The following is a 24,867-nucleotide window of genomic DNA, read 5'->3' as shown; positions in this document are numbered from 1 at the left end:
CCAATTGCTTGTCCCAATAGTTGATAGAAAATCTTCTACAAAGGAATCAAACATGAAAATTACATGAAGTCACATCACTATGGAAACACTGTTATGCAGAGGGCGGCAAACCAATTCACATAACAGAATGTTGCCCATGTCAATGTAAAGGAAAAAAAGGTCCCTTCTTTCCAAAAAATGATTTCTCAGATGGATTGCTTTTAAAAGAAGTTCTCTTATCCTTTCAAACAAAAAACTATATGTCAGACAACACACAACCCACTGACCCTCCCCCACCGAGTCATCCCATGGAGTCACCCCACCGAGTCACCCACTGACCCACCCTACCGAGTCAACCCACCCAAGCACGGAGTCACCCCACCGACCCACCCACCGAGTCACCGACTCACCCAACTGACCCACCGAGTCACGCCGCCACCCTGTCAAGTGACCCCACCGACCCACCCTGTCCAATGACCCCACCGACCCACCCCACCGAGTCACCCCACCGAGTCATCGCACCGAGTCACCCCACCAAGTCATCCCACCAAGTCACCCCACTAAGTCATCCCACCAAGTCACCCCACTAAGTCACCAATTCACCCATTGACCCACCTTGTTGGCACCGTGGCCCCAGTGTAATGGATTCATGTGATAGCCAGACAGACCCACATTAAAACAGCTCCCTACGCCTCCATCTGCCAGAACGTCATCGGTGATGTTCTTCAAGAAAGACTCAAATCCGTTTGGGAATGCTATGTCCACGTCCTTGGTGGTCAGCGTCAGTCCGTCCAATCGGGTCACCTGGTCAGCCACGACGTCTATCAAGGGGGTCGAATATCGAAGAGGGCTGGTGTTTTTCAATTTGACGGACGTGAATAACTATAAATGAGACAAATGTACACACAGTTAAACTGACACGGAAATTACAAAACAATGCTCTTCTCGATTAAAATTACAAAAAAATCTGAAAGGGCATAGGAACGATTACCTTGGTTACCTCACGATTCAATTCCTGCCCTTTCTACCAACCGAGCAGTGCGACCAATGATCAAGTCCATTAAACAAAACAGCTAGGATCAGATTGGTAAATGGTAGTGGTCGTGGTATAAGTTTGCACTCAGATTTTCTCTGAAGTAATGACTCTCTTCACCAGAAAACAAAAACCTTGCATAAAAGTTTAATACTTGCCATTGTAAAACTACAACACAAATAAATTACCTTTTGTGTGTATGCGTGTGTTTACTCGTTTGTTTGTTAGCTTATAAATAAGTTCCAAAAAGGAAGATTGTTTCCTACCTCCTCAACAGTAGCTATTTTTGAGGACTTTTCTTAGCTATTTTTTAGCTTATTAACAAAGAAGGTCTTACATTGATGATCTTCGATTCTGCGTTCAATGTCGCATAAGTCGATTCTTTGCAAGATAGTTCGTGGTCTGCGTGCACCTGATCGTGGAAATGTTTCTCCAGCGAATCGTAAACCGCAGCGATTGAAGACACGGTAGATGTGAAGACCGCGAAATCTAACTCCCTCTCGGGGACTTGAGAGGAGCAAAAGTTAACCAGTTGCAGGAGGTGTTTGGAAGCTATCTGGAGTGTCCTCTCTGAAACCTGAAAAAATAATTAGATCCTCTTTAATAAATAATTGTAATTAATATCTCTTTTCCCAAACACTCACAAACTGTTCGACTGATGTCTGCTTGGATCTACTTCTTCGTATCAACACTTACAAGAACGTTCCATTGGCAGCTTCTTTGACTAAAACTTAATGTTACTTTCACAAAACGTTTTAACATCAAGTGACTTCTGATGAGTCAAACTCTCCTTTTGAACAGAGAACTGAGTTAGTGTTAACTTTACCAGATGTTGAGTCCGGAACGACAAATCCATTATCACTTCAGATACAGGTATGGCAATTACTCATTGGGAAAGGAAACCATTACTAACAAATGGATATATGCTATGTTGCTCCAGTAGCATGTCACTATTCCCATCCAGTTGGGACAATTATTTGTCTATACTGTAGTGTCATGTCCCGCTTCAGAGCACTGGTATTGTTAGTACGAGCAGTATGGATATCATGTTTCTAACGGATTAAGGTTAGGAACTGTTTGTACTGACAATACGAGTACTTTGAGAGCATGATATTGGTCTACAGTTTAGAGAGGTATTAGCATTAGGAAATTGTCCCAACTGGCTGCTATTCCTGGCTGTTACAAGGGTGTTCAACACATTGATCCCTGCAAATTACTTGAAAAATGTCTTCCTTTCTTGCACAGCATGAGCTATTGACAATATGGTACCCACTACTAACTAGGTCACTAACTGAACTCTTGATAAACTTCTTTCTCTTTTGTTTTCATTTTCGAGCATTTTTCAAAAAATCTGCAAACAGTTTATCCCTAGCATGACTATTTCAGTTGTATATTTCATCTATTTGGTGTATTTACCTCAGTGGTGACATCTAACACAGCGGCGAGGGCTTGGCTTGTCTGCTGAGCCTCCAGGCCATCTCTTATAGGTAGCTGAGATAAGGCGTCGATGAGAATACGACGGATCTTGCAACGATGATAGTAATGCTAATTTGAGAGAGAAAAACAAAATTCAAAATTTTAGCCCAGAAAAATGACTGGGAGATTGGTCGAACCGAATTTCGAAAACGTTTTAGCGGCTAGAATTTTGTTCGCACCAGTGACGTGCACTAATGAAAGATAATTTCTCTGCCACTGAGCTATCGAGACCTTAGATGATGGAATGCTGCCTTTATCAATTAGTTCTTTGCTGGAGGTGCCAGTCAAAATGTAACCAAAAATAACACTCCAGTTTATAGTTGATACAACCCAGAAAGCATAAAGGGAAGGGATTTCTAGTGGAATTTGGGTTTTTTCAGTTAGAATGATTAGACCCTTAGAATTCCCCTGTAGAAAGCAACAAAACAAAATAAAAAAAAAAGAACCAAAAAGGTGAGGAAAAAGCAGTAACAGAAGATAGAACTGGCAAAGAGCTATGATACATTTAAAGGTCGTAAGGAGTAATACAAGTACTATGAGATTATTTGTCTATGTATGTATGTATGTATGTATGTATTTTGTATGTATATTAGATCCTCCTGCAAGCAGGAACTCGCGAAGAAGCCTTATTGGCTTATCAAAGCCGCAAGCTGACCGAAGTCAGTCTCTTACATTCATATTTAACGTCCATGATTATGAATTGTCAATTGTCAACAACTCTGTAACTGGACGATGTACATTAATCTTGGAGTGACTCGAACTGGGGACCTATGGGGGGTCTATGATCGTTGCTTCGCTGAGTACATGTAACCAATGTTTATACTTACATCACAGTGGACCACGGACGTCCCTTCATGGTCCTCCAATTCGTTCAAGACGTGGGTGACGATTCTGATGAAGGCATGGGCGCTGCACGAGTCCCCTTGATCCAACAACACCGACAGATCGTTGTTCGGCGCCACCGTCAGCAGATACCTAAGGTTTTGTTTTATTTTGCCATAATTATCAATACAATCAGAGCAATACATTGAACATATAATAAATATTCATGAGGAACATAATAAATATTCATAAGGGACATAATAAATATTCATGAAAAGCAAGCATGAACTCATCAACCAGTTGAGATTTTTCCAGTGCTGATACCACTCCATACTGTCCTCCCATACCATTCTTCAAAGCACTCGTACTGGCAGTATGAACAGTTCCTAACCTTTATCTTATGGAAACAAGGATATTCGTACTGCTCATACTGTCAGTATGAGTGCTTTGAAGCAGGATATGAAAGTACAGTACCTCTTAGAAAAATTGTCCCAACTGGCAGCAGTACACAATAAATCATTTTTCTTACAATTCAAAGTAATAGTATACACCAGTGGTTTTCAAAGTGGCCCCTGCCGTCCCCCGGGGGGCGTTGGGAAGTCTCTGAGGGGCGCTACAGGGTACACGGGGAGTAGGGGGGGGGGTGTTGGCACTGATTTGGGTGTCCCTGACGATTACGACACAACATTGCAGTGATTTAGGGCTCAATTAGGCATCCAGGGGGTCTGGGAACAAAATACATAACTATTGTTGAGAGAAAATTCATCATCTCGTAGGGAATGTAGGCTATTTTTTAATTCCTTTATGCATCTTTGGACAGTCAGATTGCCTGCTTGAGCGGCCGACTATGAACGGTAGGTCGAGGGGAGGGGGTAGGGGAGTGGGCATTGGGACAGTTCAAGATGGTCTAAGGAGGCGGTAGTCTAAAAAAGTTTGAGAACCACTGGTATACACCATTAGACACATAGTACAGTAAAACCCCATCTGATGAAACCTGCCAACACAGGGTTTAGTACTTTGTTGATCAAACTTACAAGTGCTAACAGGAACAAAATAGCAACTGTGTATTCCAATACCTTTTCCTCTTGGGTAGAAGGAATGGAGGGGGAGGGGGGGTTAGTTCAAAATGAAACCACTTTGTTGTTTGACACAAACTGAATATTTTGACTCAAACCCAACAGAGACCCTGGACCGCAAAAAGTGTTTAAAGTTTCATCTCAAACAACTTATTGATCCCAGTCTTCTTCAGTCTAACCAACTTGGGAATCATTTTCTTCAAATAAAATGCTGTTTTGGATTTTGATGCATAAATCTATACAGATTACTGGTGACACTATATGCAAACTTCATATACCATAGTTTGGTTCATAAATTTAAAATGGTTTTGGGAGTCACTTTTTTCAAATGAAATTGTCTTTATAAGTGAACTGTGTCACAGACTATTATTTGTCCTTTACGCAACTTCAAAGAATAGTTCAAGTAGTTTTCTGAAACTGAACTGAAAACTATAGTCCATCAGTAATCACAAATTCACAAATTTAATTTCTGCTAATGAATCTAAAATGGTGACTAAAATTTGAACCTAGAAAATTGAAATTAATTGGTATTTATTTATCTGCAGTGTAGATGTCCTTTTCCCACGACAAACAGGTTTCACGAAGTTTAAACGTCTTACAGCAATTTCAAGAAATTTTCTTGTCCTTTACACAATTTTGAAAGAAAATTTATGAGGTTTACAACGAACACCGTACTATGCACATGTTTATATACTTTACAGATGTACATCTTTTATTTGTCATAAATCATTATGTTTCATCCAACCTTAGACACTGCAAGCATGTTTTTTTTCCAAACAACACTGTGACGACTACCCATAACAGCAAGCAGCACTGTATTAGAAGCACAGCATTTCATTTTTTGGCAATAATTAATATCGAACATTACAAATAGCAAAATAAACCTTTTCCCCGCATATAAATTATACATTACGTCTCTGTACACAAACTATGTACACATTTTAATATGTCTGTTGACAGGCGATGATTAATAACAGCTGCTGAAAATTAATGTTTCTTGGCAAATTTTAATGATTTAGATTACCCCAGCAAATCAGTCGTTAAATCAACGAACTGACAAATTATGTCCCGGTCTGTTTGTCTTTTATCTGTTATGTTTTGATTTGTTTTGTTTATTTATCTGATATTATCCTCAAACATATGATGTGATTTTTTTTTTTTCCATCATCCATTCTTGCTAACTATTGACTTCAAATGGAATATACCATTGACAGGTAGGTAACATTATGGTCTCCATTACAATAATAATATAAAATAAGACCGTTTCACCCCTGTCAAAAAGTTCATCGATTCCGGATAAAACCATCTGTCAGATGTTCTACCTTCTAACTTCCCAAAGAGGTTCCCACCACCAACCACCCAACCGTCAGCCACCTTCCACCAAGAACAAAAATATAACAGCAAGCTACCCGATATACCCTTGCCGGAGACACGAAGTGCTGGCAAAGCAAACAAATGGACGTGACTCTCCCAAGGGCAATCGTGAATCAAAGCTATTTATTGCAGATTATCCTATGGGCGTGTGTGAATTATAACGCGACAAACAACACAGATCACAAAAATAAGGTGACGGAATACATTTGAAGGTCATGTGATCAGATCCTTTTTTACATAATTCCTATTTTTTATTTTCTTTAATGACCGTCTCTTAAATGTGTGACTGTTTTCTTTCAATCTTCGTCGACATCGAAGTAAGTTACAGCGCTTCTCCATAATATCTTACGCTTCAGCTCACGACTGGATGAGGAAAGATGGATAAAGTGACGAATTTAACCAAAAAAAATTACAGAAAATAGGAAAAATAGGTATAAAATGTTTGGGTTACCTGTGGATAAAATACAACTTTTGATTATGGCATAAATAAACTATGAAACTAGTTGAAAAAAAAACGAATAGATTTTTGATGATATGTGACAGACCATATCACTATCAGTACAGTTTGCATTCCGAGACGACTCTCATTTTCTACGGAAATGATTTACGTAACTTTGACGAGACCGGCTCCTCTGTTGAAGTCGCTGGAGAAGCAGTTTAAGCACACTGAGGCAGTCCTTCATAAACCATGTACACATTACACATATATAAATATAGAACACAGGTAAAGCATAGCCTAGCTTCACATTATCTAACACATACGGTTAGGTATTATCTCCTATTTCTTCTCTTTCATACAATGTCAAATACCACAAACGAAAGGAACCTAATTAGCTTTTAAGACTTATCAAGATTCTTCAAATCACAAAGTTAAAAATATCTCTCCCAAGGCATTAGTGTAAATTCCACGACAGAAATGATTGGGGTAAGAGTGAGATAGGGTGGGTGCGATGAGGGGAGGAGAAGGGAAGGAGGGTAGGGTAGGGTATGAGGTTAGAGAAGGAGTTGTATGGTGCGATAAGTGGGACAGGTTATCAGTGACTATTATCAGTGAAAAGATTAAATGCAATCTGAGTCACAATTGGGTATTGAGAGTTTGCAATGACTGTGAAGGTGTAAAATATCATGAAAGACGATAAAGTGACCGTCCCTCTTGTTTTCATCTATATTCAACAGCCGTGTATTGGGTGAAAGTGAATGATATAAATGTTTTGTGAAAGAGTTTTTTGAAAAGCTCTTGTGAAAGGACATTCCAGCTTGGTAGCTCGGGTAAGGCTGACAGTTTACAGCAAAAATACACCACAGGAATCCAGCACCCACAAGCATGTCTGACAAGTTAAGATGCACATAAAGAATAAAGAGACATCCCAGCAGTTAATTCCAGACATCAGCAATCACCAGGAATGGTACAAGAAAGCCAGACATCTCCGAGACGGCCAGAAACAAACAAAAACAGACACTACAATGTTGGCAACCAAGAAACTTGGAAGACTGTAGTATAAACACCACTTCAAAAGTTCTCCCAGATGAAAACCATCGCAAAGTTTACCAGAATAGATGGCAATTGCACGATAAAGTACCAAAAATTTTGACCCTTCCTAAAAGACCACACGGTTATTTCAACCAAACACCATGCTCATTCCTGACATTTTACTGTAACATGTCATCACACCCAGTGTAATTGAAGTTATACAACTACAAAGCAACAAAAAGCCTACAGCTTCTTGTATTCAAATCTGCAGTTAATGTGTTTGTTGTTGTTGTTTTTGTTATAGTACTTTTGTTTGTTGTTTATAGTTTCTTTTTTATTTATGGTATGTTCTTTAGCTTGTCTGTTTATTTTTGTTGTGTTTCGCTGTCTTTCTAAAGTGTGTACGATGAAAGACTGAGGTCCTAGGGGGTCTGTGAGTGAACAATAGCATGGGGAACAAGAAGGAAGGTATTGATTGGGAAAGATGGAGGGGAGTGGAGTGGGGATGATGGGAGTGGGGGGGGGGTGATGGGAATAGGGGAGAGAGGAGTGGGGGTAGAGGATGGATGGAACAACACATCACTGATTCAGGAGTGGCCACTCCAATCACAAACTATACAAGACAGACAGTAAGGGACATACAGTAGGTAGATAAAAAACATGAAAAGGAGGATTTCAAAAAACTGTGCTCAACTTTAATTATCTGAGCAAGGATTCTTGTTCCCCCTACGCACCCCCTCCTCCACACCAATCCCCAAGTATTGTTTTTGTTTCACTCTGTGGCAAAAAAAAAAGAAGAAGATAAACAAGAGAAGGAGACTTACAGATAGCTTTCCACGCTCTCTGGTCCGTCGTCTTGGTGATGCCCTCTGACCTGGTAGTTGGGTTCGACGGTGATCGCAATGTCACAGACGTCTGTTTTCCCACCTTTGCTGTCCACGATCGATAACTTCAGATATACTGCAAGATAAAACAAAATTATAATATTATAGGCAAAACTAATATGTGATGATGAGAGAGAGTGGCTAAATCATGTCAGGAAGAATGGATTATAGTTAATAACCAAGTTTAAGATATTCTCACTTATTCAAGCCAAGATCGACGATCTATTTGCAAGGTAGCGGAGCTAACCCATTGCATCGGTAACAATATCCCATTGGCATTGTAATGATATATTTGAAGAGCCAGGGGGGTGGTGTGGGGTGGGGAGTGAGATGATCGATGGGTTGCAGCCAAATGCCAACATTTTGGCTGGGTTATGGCGTCAAAAGGGTTGCCGGTGGTTGCACTAGGTTGAATGAAAGGCACAGAGACCATTTTTCTTACCATTATAGTCATTGGCCTGGTAACCGGCAGGCAACAGAAACTTGACGGCATAGTTCATCCCGAAGTAGAGGACCGTGTCAGGCCCACTCTCATTCAGGCTGTAACGGATTTCGAATCGTAGAGGTGAGTCCTGGAATGGTAAACAATCAATGATCAATAATTGCTGTATAGTAGTGAGAGGCGTGGAAGGGGTTCATTGAAGCGTTTAAGGAATCGTTCTACAAGGCAGCACTGAGTGAATCAGATTACTGAACCGACCTACTGGAAAGTCCTCTACCTGCCCCCCTCGAATCTCTCCTCACCCCCACTCCCCCCCCCCCCCCCCCGGAATTCCCTAAGACAGTACTTCACCTCATCTTGCCATTCCTGACAATTAGTTGTGAAAAAGGTCTCCAATTCTCGTCCCCATTCATCCATCCACCCACCACTCCACCCACTAACCCACCCATCCATCCATCCACCCACCCAACCCACCTTTTAATTCCCTAAGATGGTATCTCACCTCATCTTGCCATTCCTGACAATTAGTTGTGAAGAAGGTCTCCAATTCTCGTCCCCATTCCGGTAATATTTTGCAGGTGCCCCATTTGGGAGCTTCGTTGACCTGAAAATACTGATAAACCATTCCTTCCCGAGTGTCACCACCATCTACAAGACATGCAAACATGAAATAGTTCATTTGTATTTCACGTATGGATGGAAGTGTTATTGCCAGCTCTTTATCCCAAAGAACCAAAAAGAACTCTGAGAACTGAACGATGATGCCATTCTCTGGAATATTTCTCATCTCAAGCACTCCCACGAAACTCGCCCCCAAAAAAATCACAGACAATTTATACAGATAAAAAAACTGTGTTATCTTTTGCATTATTTCCCCACGTACCACAAAATTACTAACATCCTGGGTACTTCCCACGGCTTGATACAATCGGAGTTTAAATAATAACCCACAGGATCTGTGGTTAAACTTTTACTACCTTGGTTAGATACTTTGAGGCCCACGGCATAGGTCCTGCCTTCCTGCAACACCCCATCTCGGACGGTCAACGAGGAAGCAGACAGGCCAGTCAGAGTCTGGTCCTGGGATAGAGGTACCTCCACCTTATCCTTGGAGACGAGATGTCTGCCGAACAGCGGAGTCTGACTGTCGTCAGCTACCTCATCAGCGGGGGCGCTGTTGTCTCCGCCCCCGTTGCTGTAATCATCGTCCAACGTTTCATCGATGTCGTCGTCCGGGGAAGTCCCGTCGTCGTCTTTTGGAAAAAACAAAAAAAGATGCAAGAAACTGCATGCAGCACTCTGAACAATATTTTGGAAGCATTTTCTTTTTTTCAATTTTTCTGCTGTTTTGATTCGCATTAATGTATTATGTGAGCAACGTAAATGATTGGAGTATTAAAATTTGTTAAAACACTGCAGAATTTTTCTTTTTAATGTAAAACTTCACTAAACTAAGTGTCGAGGCAACAAAAATATAGAGAACTGAATGGAATCATCAAGTACTCGCTCCATAAACCTAAATTTAATCGATGGGATTAGATAATAAAATGCTACGACCCCAATTTTTTATTTTATTTTATATTTTAGGTTCAAATTTTGGAATTTTGAGGTTGCTTTTGACATGAGGTTAAATTTGAGTCGAAATGTTGAAAAATGAATTGGATTCAATAAGATATTGCTCATGAACCTTCATTTGTGGAATTATCAAGAAGTGTCTTAGTTTGATAAAATGCAATCTTATTTTAAAAGTAATACTGCAAGTTTTGTAAAAAAATGGGAAATGGATCCCCCCCAAAAAACTGCTTTAACAAAAACTTGTTAGTTGCATGCCAATGTCAGAAATGTTCAAATATTTCTTAGAGAAAGAATGCCAGCATAAAATTTTCAAGGCTGTTAGAAAAAAAAATTTCTGATACTTCAAGGGATTACTTGGAACCTGTAACAAACTGTGACATTTATAATCCACCATTTATTTGTGTCAATACTCGGAGGACAGGTTTATTACAATGTACATTCCCGTAGGCATTGTATATGAAATTTTCTGTTACATCAAATTGTCAACTGTCGTTTAATCGACACCTCTGAGATCGAGACCGACCCGAATAAAATTCTGAAGATGAATTTACCGATGTACTCCACGGGATAATCCGAGTACTGATCCTCGAGGTACGTCGATCCGTAATTTGTCCCGTACTCTTGATTGGATGATGAAGCAACTCCCTCAGCCAGAGAATCCCCCGATGCTAAATTTTCGTCCGGCGTCTCCGTCGAATTGGATATCGTGACGACCGGTTTCGAGGTCGCGTTATGCATCTCGCGACTTTGGGATTCTTGATACGAATCGCTGCTGACGTATTCGTAAGTGTTCTCCTCGTGAGAGAACGACTCGTAGAAATTTCCCGCCATGGACGGAGAGCGACGGGCGCTTTCGTCGGATGGTTCTGGCGATTCCGTGGAAGTGCTCGTTATGGTGGCAGTCGTGTCGATGTTGCTGATCTCTTCTCCTGCTTCCTCTTCTCCTTCTCCTGGATTCGTCTCAGATGAGGCGGGAAACTCTTCAAAGGAGTAATATTCGTCGTAAGAGGCAGCCCCGTCCTCCATCTCGTCCGCACCCGCCGTCGTAAACTGCGAGGTCGTTGACGACGCTCTCTCTTGAGAAGAGGCTGGTTGGGTCGGTGACGCATCTGTCTGCGGGCTTGGCGCGGTTGCAGTGCTGTGGGAAGACGGTTCAGAAACTGCCATCGCTCTTTCAGACGGTTCACTGGTGACATCGTCAGTCGGACCGTCTAAGCTATACTCTTCGTAGTAGCTATTCCCATTCCGGTCGATCGATTCGTTATTCTCATCCACGTCGCTTGATCCGTAATTTTCAAAGAAGCTGTTGTAGGAGCTTTCAGCTCCTCCGATATCGCTGCCGATATTGGTGATCTCGTCCGAAGTCCCTGAGATGGCCGTTTCCCCGCCCGTTGTCACCGTACCAGAAAAGAACGGGGTACTTATGTTGGATGTAGACGCTGCCGTGACGGTACCAGCGACCTGACCTATGGAAGCAGTCGTTCCCAATCGTGAAGATGATGTGGTTCCATGCCCATCAAGAACCTCTGTCTCGGAGTTTGGGGCCGGAGGACTGTCGACATTACTCTCTTCTGCTGCACCTGAGTTGAAAGAAAGTGACAGTTGCTTTATATTTATCTGTATTTGGGGGGGGGGAGGCAAAGGGTAAAACATAGTTTTTAAACTGCAGACTTTTGAAACCTTTCAAAAAGGTTCCCTTTAATGAAGTTGAATATGAATATTAGTTTTGAAAGAGCAAAAGAAATTTTCTGGATTATACAGCAGGATTAAAATCAGGGAACAAAAGAACACGAGTGTGATACTCATATCGACAGTAAACTTTTTTCACAGCTCTCTTGAAATTGTTCAAAACTTGCAACTATATCACTTAGCTTTGCATTTCCTTTATGAATCAGTCCATGAAGGGAGCTCACACCACCTCCCACAGCTTTCTCCACCCCCCATCCCCCCCCCCCCCACTGTGTACAAAAACTGCCTATCAGTTTTCAAGAGCAGCAGTACCATTCAGGGAATATATTGATATGATTTCATAACAATATCTAAAACTCACCGATGCTGCCTTGGGATGGCATTGTCCCCGATGACGATCGTTGGGCCTGAACGCATCTAGAACCTGTCGATAACAGAAACAGAGATAGAAACATTACACTATATCAAAATACACACAGTTGATAAGGAAAAACTTCAAGATGCCTTCAAACAATAATTCTGGATATTTTTTATAATATAATAATATTAATATATAATAATTTTGTAGATGATACCCAATAAATATTCAGTCAAGGTCATTGCTACAATAGTCAAACCAAGGTGTAAAATTTTGAGTACGACATCAAATTGTGAGTTCGGGGTCAAAAAGTCAAACTATTCTCAATATAGATTCATACTTCTAAAAGATGACATCCACTCATAGGGGTTGCCTCGTTATCACACACACTGCACAAATGGATTCACAAACAAGTATGGATATATTGTGAGTATGTATTCATACTTCATACTAGATGTACATACCTAATGCATGCTGACCTAGCTATGCCCCCACAAATTGGAGATGGCAATGCTTCCACACATATGTCGTGTTACTGTTTATACACATGGAAACAGATTCAGACAGTGTGCAGTTTACTGTGAGAATTGATTCATACTTCACAGTAACATCCTCACAAACCTGATGGATGCTGGCCTGTATTCCCATCTTGGACATAGTACAGCTTCCATTCGTACGTTGTGTTGCTGTCACACGTCAGACACATGGATTCCAGAGTCAACAGATTATTGGAATTTACAACTCCACCTTCGCATTCAGGGCAATCAACAGACAAGCTGCAATCATTTGAAAAAAACATTTCTTAAAGTAATTTTAACACTAAAAATTTATAGCTAAACACTCCTTCAGAGTATTTCAGTATCACATGATTGCTACAACACCCATTCCAATTGTTTTCAGTATGATTAGAATTACTACAATACTCATGCAAAAGTGTTTGTAGTTGATTGTCATTACTATAATACTAATTTAGTGTTCTCAGTATGATTAGACTTACTACAATACTCATGCAAAGTGTTTTCAGTTGATTAGAATTACTCTAATACTGATTCAGTGTTCTCAGTATGATTAGAATTACTACAATACTCATGCAAAGTGTCTTTTCAGTTGGGTGGAATTACTATGATACTTATTCAGTGTTCTCAGTTCAGTGTTTTCAGTATCGCCGTATTATAAGAATAAATAAATACTGATGCAAATTGCTTTCAGTATTATTGCAAGGCTATTTCACGGGTGCTTTCAATATCACTAAAGAAAGTCACAAAACAACAGCTAACAAACATGAATGTCTAGCTTAATTTAGTAGCAAACAACCATTAAAACCATAAAACCAAAACCATTTTCCAAAATGTAACGACTACCACAGTAACGCTCTATGATAAGAATTAATACAAATACTAATGTAAATAGCTTTCGTATTATTGCAAGGCTATTTCAAAGTGCTTTCAATATCACTAAAGAAAGTCACAAAACAACAGCTAACAAACATGAATGTCTAGCTTAATTTAGTAGCAAACAACCATTAAAACCATAAAACCAAAACCATTTTCCAAAATGTAACAACTACCACAGACATACTCATCTACCTGCAAGATGCAACAATCAATCTTTGCAAAGAAAAAATGACTTAGCTGAATGTTTTGGCTATCTGAAATCATTTTACAAACAGTTGTTAAGTCTAAGTTTTTCCTTCCTTCTTCTTCTTTTCTTTTCTTGTTATTCCATTTTGTTTTCTCTGTGGTCCCTAACTTGGTAAACAACCTTTCCTTTGTCTATAGTCCACAATGTGTACTCAACGTAATTTTGTTTACCAAACACCCTGCCCTAGGGAGTGTTAGCTCAGTGGTTAACGCCGGTGCCTTTCAACCATAAGGTCCCCAGTTCGAGTCACTCCAAGATCAATGTCTGTCGTCCAGTTCCAGAGTTGTTGACCATTCATAATCATGGACGTTAAATATGAATGTAAGAGACCGACTTCGGTCAGCTTGCGGCTTTGATAAGCCAACGATGCCTTCTTCGCAAGTTCCTGCTTGCAGGAGGATCTAAAATACATACATACATATATTCTCTTCACAAGGTAGAAATGAAACTTGAATTGAATATTATTTATACTTACCCTACCGCAGCGGTCTCCTGGTAGACTCTGACCACTTGATAAGTCTCCACGGGTGTCCGACCTGGCTTGCTGACCTTTAGAGTGAAGACGAAATAATCGGCTTTGTCGTAGAGTAACCAGCGTACAGGAAAACTGATGGTTTCGTTGTGCATCGGCAACAGCTCGGATGTATTGGTCAATCCCGGCGGGTTGAAACACGGCCAGTCGGATTCTATCTGCAAACAGCTCCATGTGTATCTGTGGAAATATAAATTATTGGCATGGAAGGTACAAAGGCTTGTAAATGAAACCCTCAGGAGAGAAATGGGTAACATGGTATTGCAATTTGATACAAGGCTGGATAGCTGAAATATTAGAGCACAGGAGTCAACTTTTTAATCCTGAGGAAAAATTGGTTCCTGTCCTGTTCTCCCAAGAATTTCTTCTTCGTCTTCATTCCGAAATTGAACATTTTTCTTATATGGCATATTAACAAAAACAATTTCAAATGCTTTCTATACTTTTGCGTTATTATCATAAACTTCTCGATAAGGTCATCTCCAATACTTTAAGGTCTAAAAATTGTAACTTTGAGAGAAGTTTCATCACAACTTTTTCTTTCTTTGAATTTTCAAAAGAAAGTTTATGTGGAACATTAAAAGAGTCATTCCGCATTTTAATCAGTGACCACACACTGTTTTATCTTCATGGCTACTATAAATCATCACTCACGTCAAAGTAGATGTTGGGTCGTCTGGGTCGTAGGATAGTCCACCCATCATGACGATACGGTCGTCCTTGTGGACAAATCGCAGAGTGCCGCCCTCAATGACGCTGACAAGGTCGCTGTGGATGACCTCCAAGACTGTTGTGATGGTATTGAATACAATCGTACCATTCATTTGAACCTGCAAAATGAATACCACAGAATTTTGTAATTAAAAACCAAAGCTTGTCCGTAACAAATTTCTCCACTGCATGGCATAATGAAGACATACCAAATGTTGTGGGGGTGGGCTGGGGGGCACAGTTTCCCACAGCTGCCTTTCAAACCACTTATAATACACAAATAGGACAATTTACTCTTTTTCTTATAATTTTGTTTTCACTCTAACTTTAAGAGCCTGTTTTTAAATTGATACAAAATTGTTTCAATAAAAGATTACAGAAAATTCAGTTAAGGCTGTATCTATTATCTCACAAACAAAAAATCCCCCCCACCTGACCCCCTTCCCTTCTCCCTACCACACAACTATCTGGATGTGGAGGCATTAGATATATTGTGCCTTGATTCAACACTAAAAACACTTCTCCCCGAATATATGGCGGAAAAGTGTAAAATAATCTAACATAAATAAGATTTAAAAACGCCACAACACCAAATTAAAAAATTCCTACGTCGAATGGAAATTTGTTTAAAACTGACATTTATGCAACTGCTTTGTTATAGACTTTCCAATCTGCAAAAATTCAGATATAAATAATTGCTTCCAACATAAGAAATTTTGGTCAAATTACCTCTAGAGATACCAAGTAAGTTCCGACCTGTAAAGTCCTCCTCGGGATAAACATCGTCCTCCTCTCTAGATAATTAAATCTACCCTGCAGTGGTACCCCCAGGACGTTATGGGATCCATTTAAGGTCCACTTGTAGGCCGCCATGTTTGTGACCTCACAGTCAATCTTGACCTCAGCCTCCAATCGGATATCTTCCGACTGTCGGAACTACCAGAACGTAAGGTTGGATAATTATATAAATGTTTTTCTTTTCGACATCATGTATAGCATTAATTTGTGTGTATTTTTTTTCTTTTTTCTCTTGAGCCAGTTTAGCAAATGAAGAACAGAAAAAAACAAAGGTGGTACATAGCCTAATGTCTGTTTTTCAGATTATTGGTTGGTTAACTAGCGCACAAGACCTCAAAATTTATCGAGTAATAACAGTCACCCAAAGAATAGAGCACATTGGCTCCTTAACCTTGAGAAAACAATTTTGGAAAAATGACAGAGATGTTAAGGTGTGTTAGCTCAGTGGTTAACGCCCGTGCCTTCCAATCATAAGGTCCCCAGTTCGAGTTACTCCAAGATTAATGTATGTCGTCCAGTTATAGAGTTGTTGACAATTGACAATTCATAATCATGGACGTTCAATATGAATCTAAGAGACTGACTTTGGTCAGCTTGCGGCTTTGATAAGCCAATGAGACCTCTTCGCGAGTTCCTGCTTGCAGGACGATCTAAAATACATACATATTAAAAAAAATATCAGCAAAGAGGTTGTCATTAAATTTGTTGGTTCTTCACTTTTCAATTGTCCAAATCATCTCTTTTGAGCCCAGGTTGGCTGCTCCAGTAACCTGCCTTCTCCAGAGTGAGTGGGCACTCACCAGACCCTCTTCTCCCAACCACAAACCCTTTCAACTCTCCTTGTTTTACCTCTAGACGGTCTCAAAGAAATAGCAGATACCTAAAAATACTCAAGCCCACTCCAATTTTTTAACATACCACACACATCCATTTAATCTACATATGGACTACCAATGGCAGACTCACCAAATGGTTTTCGACACCAAAGAGTTCAAGACTGGGTGGATGGCACATCTGCTCCAGGACGAAGATCCGGGTGGTGGCGCTCTTATTACTGACTTGGTTGTAGCCCGACACCCTTACGTGGTACACACCCGTGCTGTTTGGAGGGAACCAACAGAGAAAAGATTTTATTAATGTCACCAAAAAAAAAAGAAAGCAACAAACGTCAAAAGATCGGACGAAAATACTAATAATAAGTTAAATATTTGCTTGGAATAATGACAAACCAACGAAATACACCGTTAGTAATAACCTTCACAACAAAGTTTTGGAGATTAAATAGCAAAGAGCCACACCTATTGTAGTTATGGTTAACGACAGCCTGGTGGGTGTTCAGTTCGGGGGTACCGTCTCCAAAGTCCCAGATGTATCGGACGTCGCTACCGGAGTACGTCTGGGCGGCCAGGACGGTGATCGTGCCGATCAGGGAGGCGTCGTCCTCCACGTGGATCTCCAGCCGGGATATGGAAGCCTCTATTATCAGTTGCAGGGGGGAAGACGTCGCGTTACTGACGTGATTTCCTGTGACCACCGTCACAAAGTATCTGTGAGAAGGTGAAGAGGAGTGCCCCCTTATACTCATGTGAAACTTTGCGACTGTGAGAAAAACTTACGGTCTGTATTAAACTATATAAAGTAACTATATAAAGTTACTATATCTAATAAAAAAATTTAAGTTTTCAAAGTTCAAAGTTTACAAAAAGAGATTTTTCAGGTAACTTTGGACACTCCTGAGAGAAGTAGCTGAGCGGACAATGATATGAGGGAGACTATGCTGTTATGATAGCATTTTAGTAATAGTTTAACATGTTTAAGGCATCTGTGAGATAAAATTCAATCACTGCTAATGGCACTTCTTGTTATCCACTACTACCTGAGCTGTAAAAGCTGTTGATCATAATTTGAAGCACTCAAACACCATCAAAATCCTGTTCTGTTCTAGCTGCATGGAATGGACTACTACTACTGATTAACAGTGTTTTAGTGTCCATTGCCTACGACAATTCTAAAGTTCCTGAACCCACAATGAACAAATATCCAGCAACTTTCAGGGCCACTGTTAACAGAAAACGAAGATGTCCGACATCTTCACCGATCCACAAGACGTCGAGAGGGAACTAATACTAACATTCCTGCTTCTCGGGAACTAATTCTTACATTCCTGCTTCTCGGGAACTAATACTTACATTCCTGCTTCTCGGGAACTAATACTTACATTCCTGCTTCTCGGGAACTAATACTTACATTCCTGCTTCTCGGGAACTAATACTTACATTCCTGCTTCTCGGGAACTAATACTTACATTCCTGCATATCGGGAACTAATTCTTGCATTCCTGCTTCTCGGGAACTAATACTTGCATTCCTGCTTCTCGGGAACTAATACTTGCATTCCTGCTTCTCGGGAACTAATACTTCCATTCCTGCTTCTCGGGAACTAATACTTGCATTCCTGCTTCTCGGGAACTAATACTTCCATTCCTGCTTCTCGGGAACTAATTCTTCCATTCCTGCTTCTCGGGAACTAATACTTACATTCCTGCTTCTCGGGAACTAATTCTTACACTCCTGCTTCTCGGGAACTAATACTTACATTCCTGCTTCTCGGGAACTAATACTTACATTCCTGCTTCTCGATAAGAGTATGAGAACGTCGGCTTGGATGTTTGACGGACGTTCCTGTTGTCTCCGACGTCCCAGTCGAACCAATGACCATAATCACCAACGGTTCTGGCTTCGAGATGAATTTCAGATTTAGTGGCAACAAGGAGGTTGGACGTCACCAATTCAACACCTAAAGAAAAGTATTTTATCAATTATTGCAATGGTGGTGAAAACAAATGCCAACCGAGTATAGTTTTTTTTTGGTCTTCCCCAATGTTAGACCAACAAGATTGCCTTTCATGAGCTAGTGCCAGCTGATTTTTTACACTGTTGTAATACTGTTAGTATAGTTGTTGGACGAAAAGTTGCATCAGGATTATCCTCTGATGGGGAGGTGTAGCTCCCTCCTTTCCCCTTTCTACCACTATACTCTGCATGACTGAAGACAACCTGTCTCAACTCAAATGTTGTAATGTAAACAATACCATGGATAGTAGGGCAGTGTGTCTCTACTCAAGTCCACAACTGATCAAGATTTTGCCAGTTTTCAGTTGTGCTGTTTCCTGAGTGGCAGTCTACCAGTGCACGGCAGTTCATGGAGTGTTAGCTCAGTGGTTAACGCCGGTGCCTTTCAATCATAAGGTCCCCACTTCGAGTCACTCCAAGATTAATGTTTGTCATCCAGTTATAGAGTTGTTGACAATTGACAATTCATAATCATGGACGTTAAAATATGAATCTGAGAGACTGACTTCTGTCAGCTTGCGGCTTTGATAAGCCAATGATGGCTTCTTTGCAAGTTCCTGCTTGCAGGAGGATCTTAAATACATACATACATTTACAAACGCTTAGTTTCCACAGACAACCAATCGCAGGAAATCATTCTGCATCATTCGACAATAGAAACAGTTGTTTAGTGTGCATGGTTCAAGTCGGAAGTCTTAAAACTATAGAAAATGAAGGGTCAAAGGTCAAGTTGAGTCGGATGAATCGCATGCAGTCTGTCTGTACTGTGCGGCCGGTCTTAAAAATACTCTGTGTAACTTACCCTGCAGTGGATTCTGGATGGCCACCAGGCAGGATGTCTGGCTATAGTGCACTTTATTGAACGCTACCACGGTGACCGTGAAGGTCCCGACAGAATGGTAAACATGTTGGATTTCAGAAGGAGCGTTGATGTAGTCTGTCTGATCTCCCATCGACCAATTGAAAGCCACCTGACTACCAAAGTCGAGCTGCACAGATAAATACGTAACTTCGCCGAAACGGTAAGCGTGGAAGTTCTTCTCAAAGTGAACCTCTGTCGGTGGAATCTGAACTAGGAAGGGCTCCCCCAACTCGGTCGTCACATTCTTCAGTAGGTTAATCGCTGTTACTGAGACCGAGTATTCTCCCTCTGTAAGAGCCCAAACAACAAAGTGCTATAAATCAGTCTGCTTTCGCAAAAAAGGAAAACTGCGGTAATACTTGAAAGGTTAATTTCGCTGCAAATAATACCTAAAGGAACTTCCCAATAGAGCCACTCTTTATGCTAACTGATGAAGTAAAATAGTGTTTGGTTCTGCGCAAACAATAGGAAGTATTGTCTCTTCTTCGTTTACACCCAGAGCGACTTTTATCTAAATGAAACAAAATTACACGCATGATTAGGCCAGATCAAAATGTACATCAACAATACTAAAAGTATTGGAGGCCTACACTACAGGTTTTGATCAATTAAACACTTGTTTTGATGTTCAAAAACAACTCTAAATTTCAGTACGTGTTTGCAAATTTAAACTTCGACCTTTTCAGCTTACTGCACTGAAAGCTCAGTGAAAATGACACCGTTCCATGCAATATCCATATCAATATATATTATTTTTATTGAGTTATCTGTCGTTAAACATTTTGAGCTGAATAAAAATTTATTGACGAGTCCGTAGATTCTACAAACTTCAATCAAATTTGGCAAGCCTTGTCACTTTACCATAAATCGTGTGCGCCATAAGGGCAACAGAAAATAAATTTCTTTCTTTCGATTGCGACAGCTTTTCTCCATTAAACCCACATGGTCAGAGTGCATTTAGAATAAGAAACATTGAATCTGCTTCGGAAGTTTGTTTTCCAGATTCATCAGCAAACACGTATTGAGACTTAACAAACCTTTTGATGTGCCCCCCCCCCCCCCCCCCTGTAGTTGCATCAACAGAATACTACTCGGATTGATTTACATTGGAAAGTACTTTTTCTAAAAGAGGTTTAATGTCATATCATTTCCAGAAAACCATTTCATGCGACACAAAACTTTTTTCCTTACAACCTTTAGCCCTTTAGTTTAATTAAGCCTTATCAAACCATTTCCTTGGCACAATTTTGCTTGACTAGACACAACAACTCTTGTTTTCATTTTTTTTTTTTCAAGTTGTGATGCAAAAATCATTGCCAGTGAAATACAGGTTGCTTGAGAACTGAATCGGTGACTTGCCTTCCAAGAAACGGTGGGCCACGGAAGCGGAAAATCCTTGCGACCAACTTCCAGTTCCTTTCCTCTCTATTCTGGTACCGTCATCAAAATCAAACTGGAAAGAAACCTCTGATCCCCAGCAACTTGCTCGAAACACGACCTGGAAAAACGTAAGATATCATTCCTTGTAAAAACAAATAGCACAAAATCATGTGTCGTTTTTAAGGTACATGATGGCCCTGGATATGTTTTAACTAAAGGCAGATTAGTGTGACGCTCAAACGGAAAGGAAACCTCTGATCCCCAGCAATTTGTTTCGAAACACGACCTGGAGAAACGCAAGATATCATTTCCAAGTAAACAAGAAGCACAAAATCAAGTGTGATACGTTTTTAAGGTACATGATGTCCCTGGATACGTTTCTACTAAAGCAGAATTGTGTGACATTTCGTGTTTCCTGAAATACTAAAAATATAAATCAAACAAACAAAGTCTCGAAATTGATTCTAAGAGATTCAACCTTTGTTTTGGTAAACTTCCTGAAACACTTTAGATGAAAACTCAAAGTTACACAAAGCAGGTTGCAGGAATTTCAACCAAAATATAAAGAGAAATATCAGTCAAAGTGTAAGTGTGATTGAGCAAATACTTAATTAACACAAACTTGTTCTTTCTTCAGTCCATTTTAATTACAAGATTACAAACTGACACCACACTGACAATATGTTTTTTTCTCGCCCAAAAACTCAACAAGACAAAGAGCTTGTAACTAGCGGAAGGAAGTGTTTGCTTACCGGTGAGGTCTGCCAAACACCACCCCCTTCTGATAACAGCGCAGCATTCCTGGACTGATCCTGGACTCTCAGATCCAGCCCATAGATAGCCTCCAGAACAGAGAAGGTATACTTGTAAGAGACCTCTACTGGGGAAGACTGGATGTCATTGGTGGCTCTGACCGTTACATTGTATTCTCCGGGAAGCCCAAAGTAATGCAAGGCCTCCGAAAATGTTCCGTTGCTAAGTAGCGAAATGGGAGAACGGAAAATGGAAGGATAAAATCATATTATGGGGAAGAGGGAGGGCACTACCAAGGAAAGTATTAAGACTGCAAGTTAAGATGGATGAGAAAAACTCTACAAAATCAAGTTTTCATATTTTTCGTGTAAACAGGAAAGCGATGTGATTTTCTCTAAAATATCTATGAAGCTCTGCAAAACTCTGTCAAGATCTGTGATGCTCTGTGAAACTATGCAGAGATATTTGAACCTTTGTGGAGCTATGTTAAGTTTTATGGAGCTATGTGAAGCTCTGTGGAGCTATGTGAAGATCTGTGAAGCTCTGTGAAGTTATGCGAAGATTTGTGAACCTTTGTGGAGCTATGTGAAGACTTGTGAAGCTCTATGGAGCTACACAAAGATATGTAAACCTCTGTGAAGCTATGTAAAGTTCTATGGAGCAATGTGAAGCTCTGTGAAGCTATGGGAAGACATGTGAATATTTGTGGAGCTATGTGAAGACTTATGAAGTTCTGTGCCATTCTGTCCATTATAGTTGATAACCACTCAAAGAGGAGAAAAATTCAAAATTTAAAATAAACCAACAAATCAGGAAAACTTAAATCATCAATGAAAAACGAATTGTACACGACTGTGAAAACTCACGATTCTACAGTGGTCTTCCCGTAGGCATCATGGAAATCCCATTCGAAGACGACGTCCGTCCCGGTCTCGACTGAGGCGGACATCTTGATGGGGACTTGGATGTCCACCAGCCACGAGGTATTCGAGGTCACCTCCAGACCACTGACCCTGTCCTCCACCATGATCACGTGGTGGCGAAACTGAGAGGACACTGCGTTCTTGACGGTCACTTTGATCGGCTGTTCACCCGACGAGGAAAAATTTCTCACGATGGAGTACATGTGACTGTCCAGCATGTTGGCGCCCTCTGTCGGCTCTGCGACAGGCGTGACCTGAATCTCTGTGTCTTCCGATGACCAGTTGTCGACAACCATGTCGCCAAAGTCCACTTGAATTTCTAATGGTGTGCTGCCCTCCACCTGGACACATATTTCAGAGTTTGTGCCGATTACAGTAGGCTTGCAGGTCACACTGAGGCTCCTGATTGGCTCCTGCAGTAGGGTGGTAACTGAGACGGTCATTGACGAAATGTCGTTGCTAGCCGTAACGGTGACATTGTATAGTCCAGAATCAGGAAATGGTAGATACAGCTGAAATAGAAAGGAAAAAAAAGACATTTCCTTCCCCTGTTTAATTTTTTCATATTTATTATCTAAATGTAATTTTTTATTTTAACTGCTACAGGACAACCTTTATATACTGAATTTATCAAACTAAATATGGCAAAACATACAACTGCAAAATAACAAAATTTCCCTTCTTCAGACTCCTACAACCATGTACATAACTACATCATGCCTACGAAATCTAAATCTCTCTCTCAAGAGAGATTGTAAACCTTTTGATCACATCTTTGTTAGTTAGCAAGGAAACTAACATATTAAATCCCAGAAAAGGTTTTCACTTGAAATATGGTCATTTTTTCTTCTTTTTTTTTTTAATAGAATGAAGAGCGATGACAACCACAGTCGGGGGGGGGGGCAGTTCATTTTCTTGCAATGCAAACACTACCGTACACATGTAACATGTACGTAGGCTTATGATTTCAATCTGTCGACACATCAGACAAATTGAAAATGGAGATATTTTCTGATGAAAGGGAGACAAAAAAGGCATTTATTTGGTTTGTTTTTGTTGCTGCAAATTTTCAAAGATGTAAGACGCAAATGGGTTGTGATGTCTGATATTCTAACTTCAGAGGGCTCTCTTCGTGAGAGACAGTCGAAGATAAACCCCACTTTCGACATTTCTAGCGGCCGGCAAAAACCTGCCGGTGTAAGATCAGACTGTCATTGTGTAATTAAGTAGACACTATCACATTTTTCACCTATTTTGGCAAATTTTCTGTCAATGAAAATAGAGATATATATATGTGACTGAGTGATAATTTCATTGTTTTGTTTATTCTTCTTTGCAAGACTTTTCAAGATCTTTCTGATCCTTGCTTAAAATGCTAAAAATATTACGTTATTTTCTATCAAGCTCTGTTCCCAGATTGATTTAAGGCGAATGCAATTTTTTATTTATTTGTCTACTGTACTGTTCAATAACAGAGGGAAATGGGATAGAAAGAAAGGGCTGCATGGGTGTGTGTGTATGTGTGTGAAGGAGAGAGGTGGGGCTGGGGTGGGGGGGGTATCAGAAAGAACCTCGGATCAACTGTATCCTTCTAGTTACTGTATTCTAAAAAGGTTTCCACTTCACCTGAAATCATAATAGAGTAAAATTTAGTAAAGTGTTACCATTGTGAGAGATAAAATTTGGGGGGGGGGAGGGGGGAGGGAGGCATGCTGTAAAACCACTGAAAAATCATAAGATGCTGATTACAAAACACATCCATACATCTCTGCATACATTTGTGAAGCGATTAAGCCATTTTACATGAAGAATCTTTCCGATTCAATAATAACCATTTAAGTTATTCCTTATGAAGAATAGCACTCATGACCTATATAGATATATACTTCAATGCATGGAAGACTGACTACTAGTGCAAAATGTCTTACCTTAGTATGATCACCGGCCAACCTTCCTTCCCGTGTCACCGAGTGGTCTCGAAGGAGGGTGACCTGCCACTCATAGACAATGTTGGTTCCCTCTCCGGGTATAACCTCCCATCCTTGTGAAGTCGACGGCCTGTGAAATGCAGAGAGAGACATTTATAAAGGTATGAGTAATGTAGCGGCAAGTTAGCATTTATTCTTGAACACTGTCCGGCATGGACTACGGTCACAAAGTCAAAACCCTAAGGCAACGGGTCAGACATGGTCGTGTGTGTCGAGGTATACGTGTAGCTAGCGTCGGGCGTTGTCCG

General features: G+C 40.4%; 1 protein-coding gene and 1 long non-coding RNA gene across 2 annotated transcripts in view; one reads left to right on the top strand and one right to left on the bottom strand.

Moving 5' to 3' along the window:
• Nucleotides 1–24,867, bottom strand: part of LOC139958644 (polycystin-1-like protein 1) — an 89,417-nt gene that overhangs the window by 31,806 nt on the left and 32,744 nt on the right. The window contains exons 12-33 of the mRNA XM_071955872.1: nt 24,560–24,689; nt 22,575–23,143; nt 21,708–21,930; nt 20,935–21,073; nt 19,516–19,863; nt 18,486–18,657; nt 17,160–17,408; nt 16,828–16,960; nt 15,793–15,999; nt 15,007–15,182; nt 14,296–14,532; nt 12,801–12,955; nt 12,183–12,245; nt 10,684–11,712; nt 9,535–9,810; nt 9,060–9,205; nt 8,558–8,687; nt 8,056–8,191; nt 3,316–3,463; nt 2,429–2,557; nt 1,350–1,589; nt 595–861 (exon numbers count right to left, since the gene is read on the bottom strand). Of these exons, the coding sequence (XP_071811973.1) occupies nt 595–861; nt 1,350–1,589; nt 2,429–2,557; nt 3,316–3,463; nt 8,056–8,191; nt 8,558–8,687; nt 9,060–9,205; nt 9,535–9,810; nt 10,684–11,712; nt 12,183–12,245; nt 12,801–12,955; nt 14,296–14,532; nt 15,007–15,182; nt 15,793–15,999; nt 16,828–16,960; nt 17,160–17,408; nt 18,486–18,657; nt 19,516–19,863; nt 20,935–21,073; nt 21,708–21,930; nt 22,575–23,143; nt 24,560–24,689 (5,302 nt within the window). The remainder of the gene's footprint in view (nt 1–594; nt 862–1,349; nt 1,590–2,428; nt 2,558–3,315; nt 3,464–8,055; nt 8,192–8,557; nt 8,688–9,059; nt 9,206–9,534; nt 9,811–10,683; nt 11,713–12,182; nt 12,246–12,800; nt 12,956–14,295; nt 14,533–15,006; nt 15,183–15,792; nt 16,000–16,827; nt 16,961–17,159; nt 17,409–18,485; nt 18,658–19,515; nt 19,864–20,934; nt 21,074–21,707; nt 21,931–22,574; nt 23,144–24,559; nt 24,690–24,867) is intronic.
• Nucleotides 19,595–21,788, top strand: LOC139958656 (uncharacterized). The gene is made up of 3 exons (XR_011789834.1): nt 19,595–19,735; nt 20,872–21,083; nt 21,668–21,788. It is a non-coding gene; the product is annotated as an uncharacterized lncRNA (long non-coding RNA).

Source organism: Apostichopus japonicus, chromosome 18 (assembly GCF_037975245.1).
Source record: "Apostichopus japonicus isolate 1M-3 chromosome 18, ASM3797524v1, whole genome shotgun sequence".
Lineage (NCBI taxonomy): Eukaryota > Metazoa > Echinodermata > Holothuroidea > Aspidochirotida > Stichopodidae > Apostichopus > Apostichopus japonicus.
The sequence above is the reverse complement of the archived record's forward strand: the minus strand, read 5'-3'. Positions and strand labels throughout refer to the sequence as shown.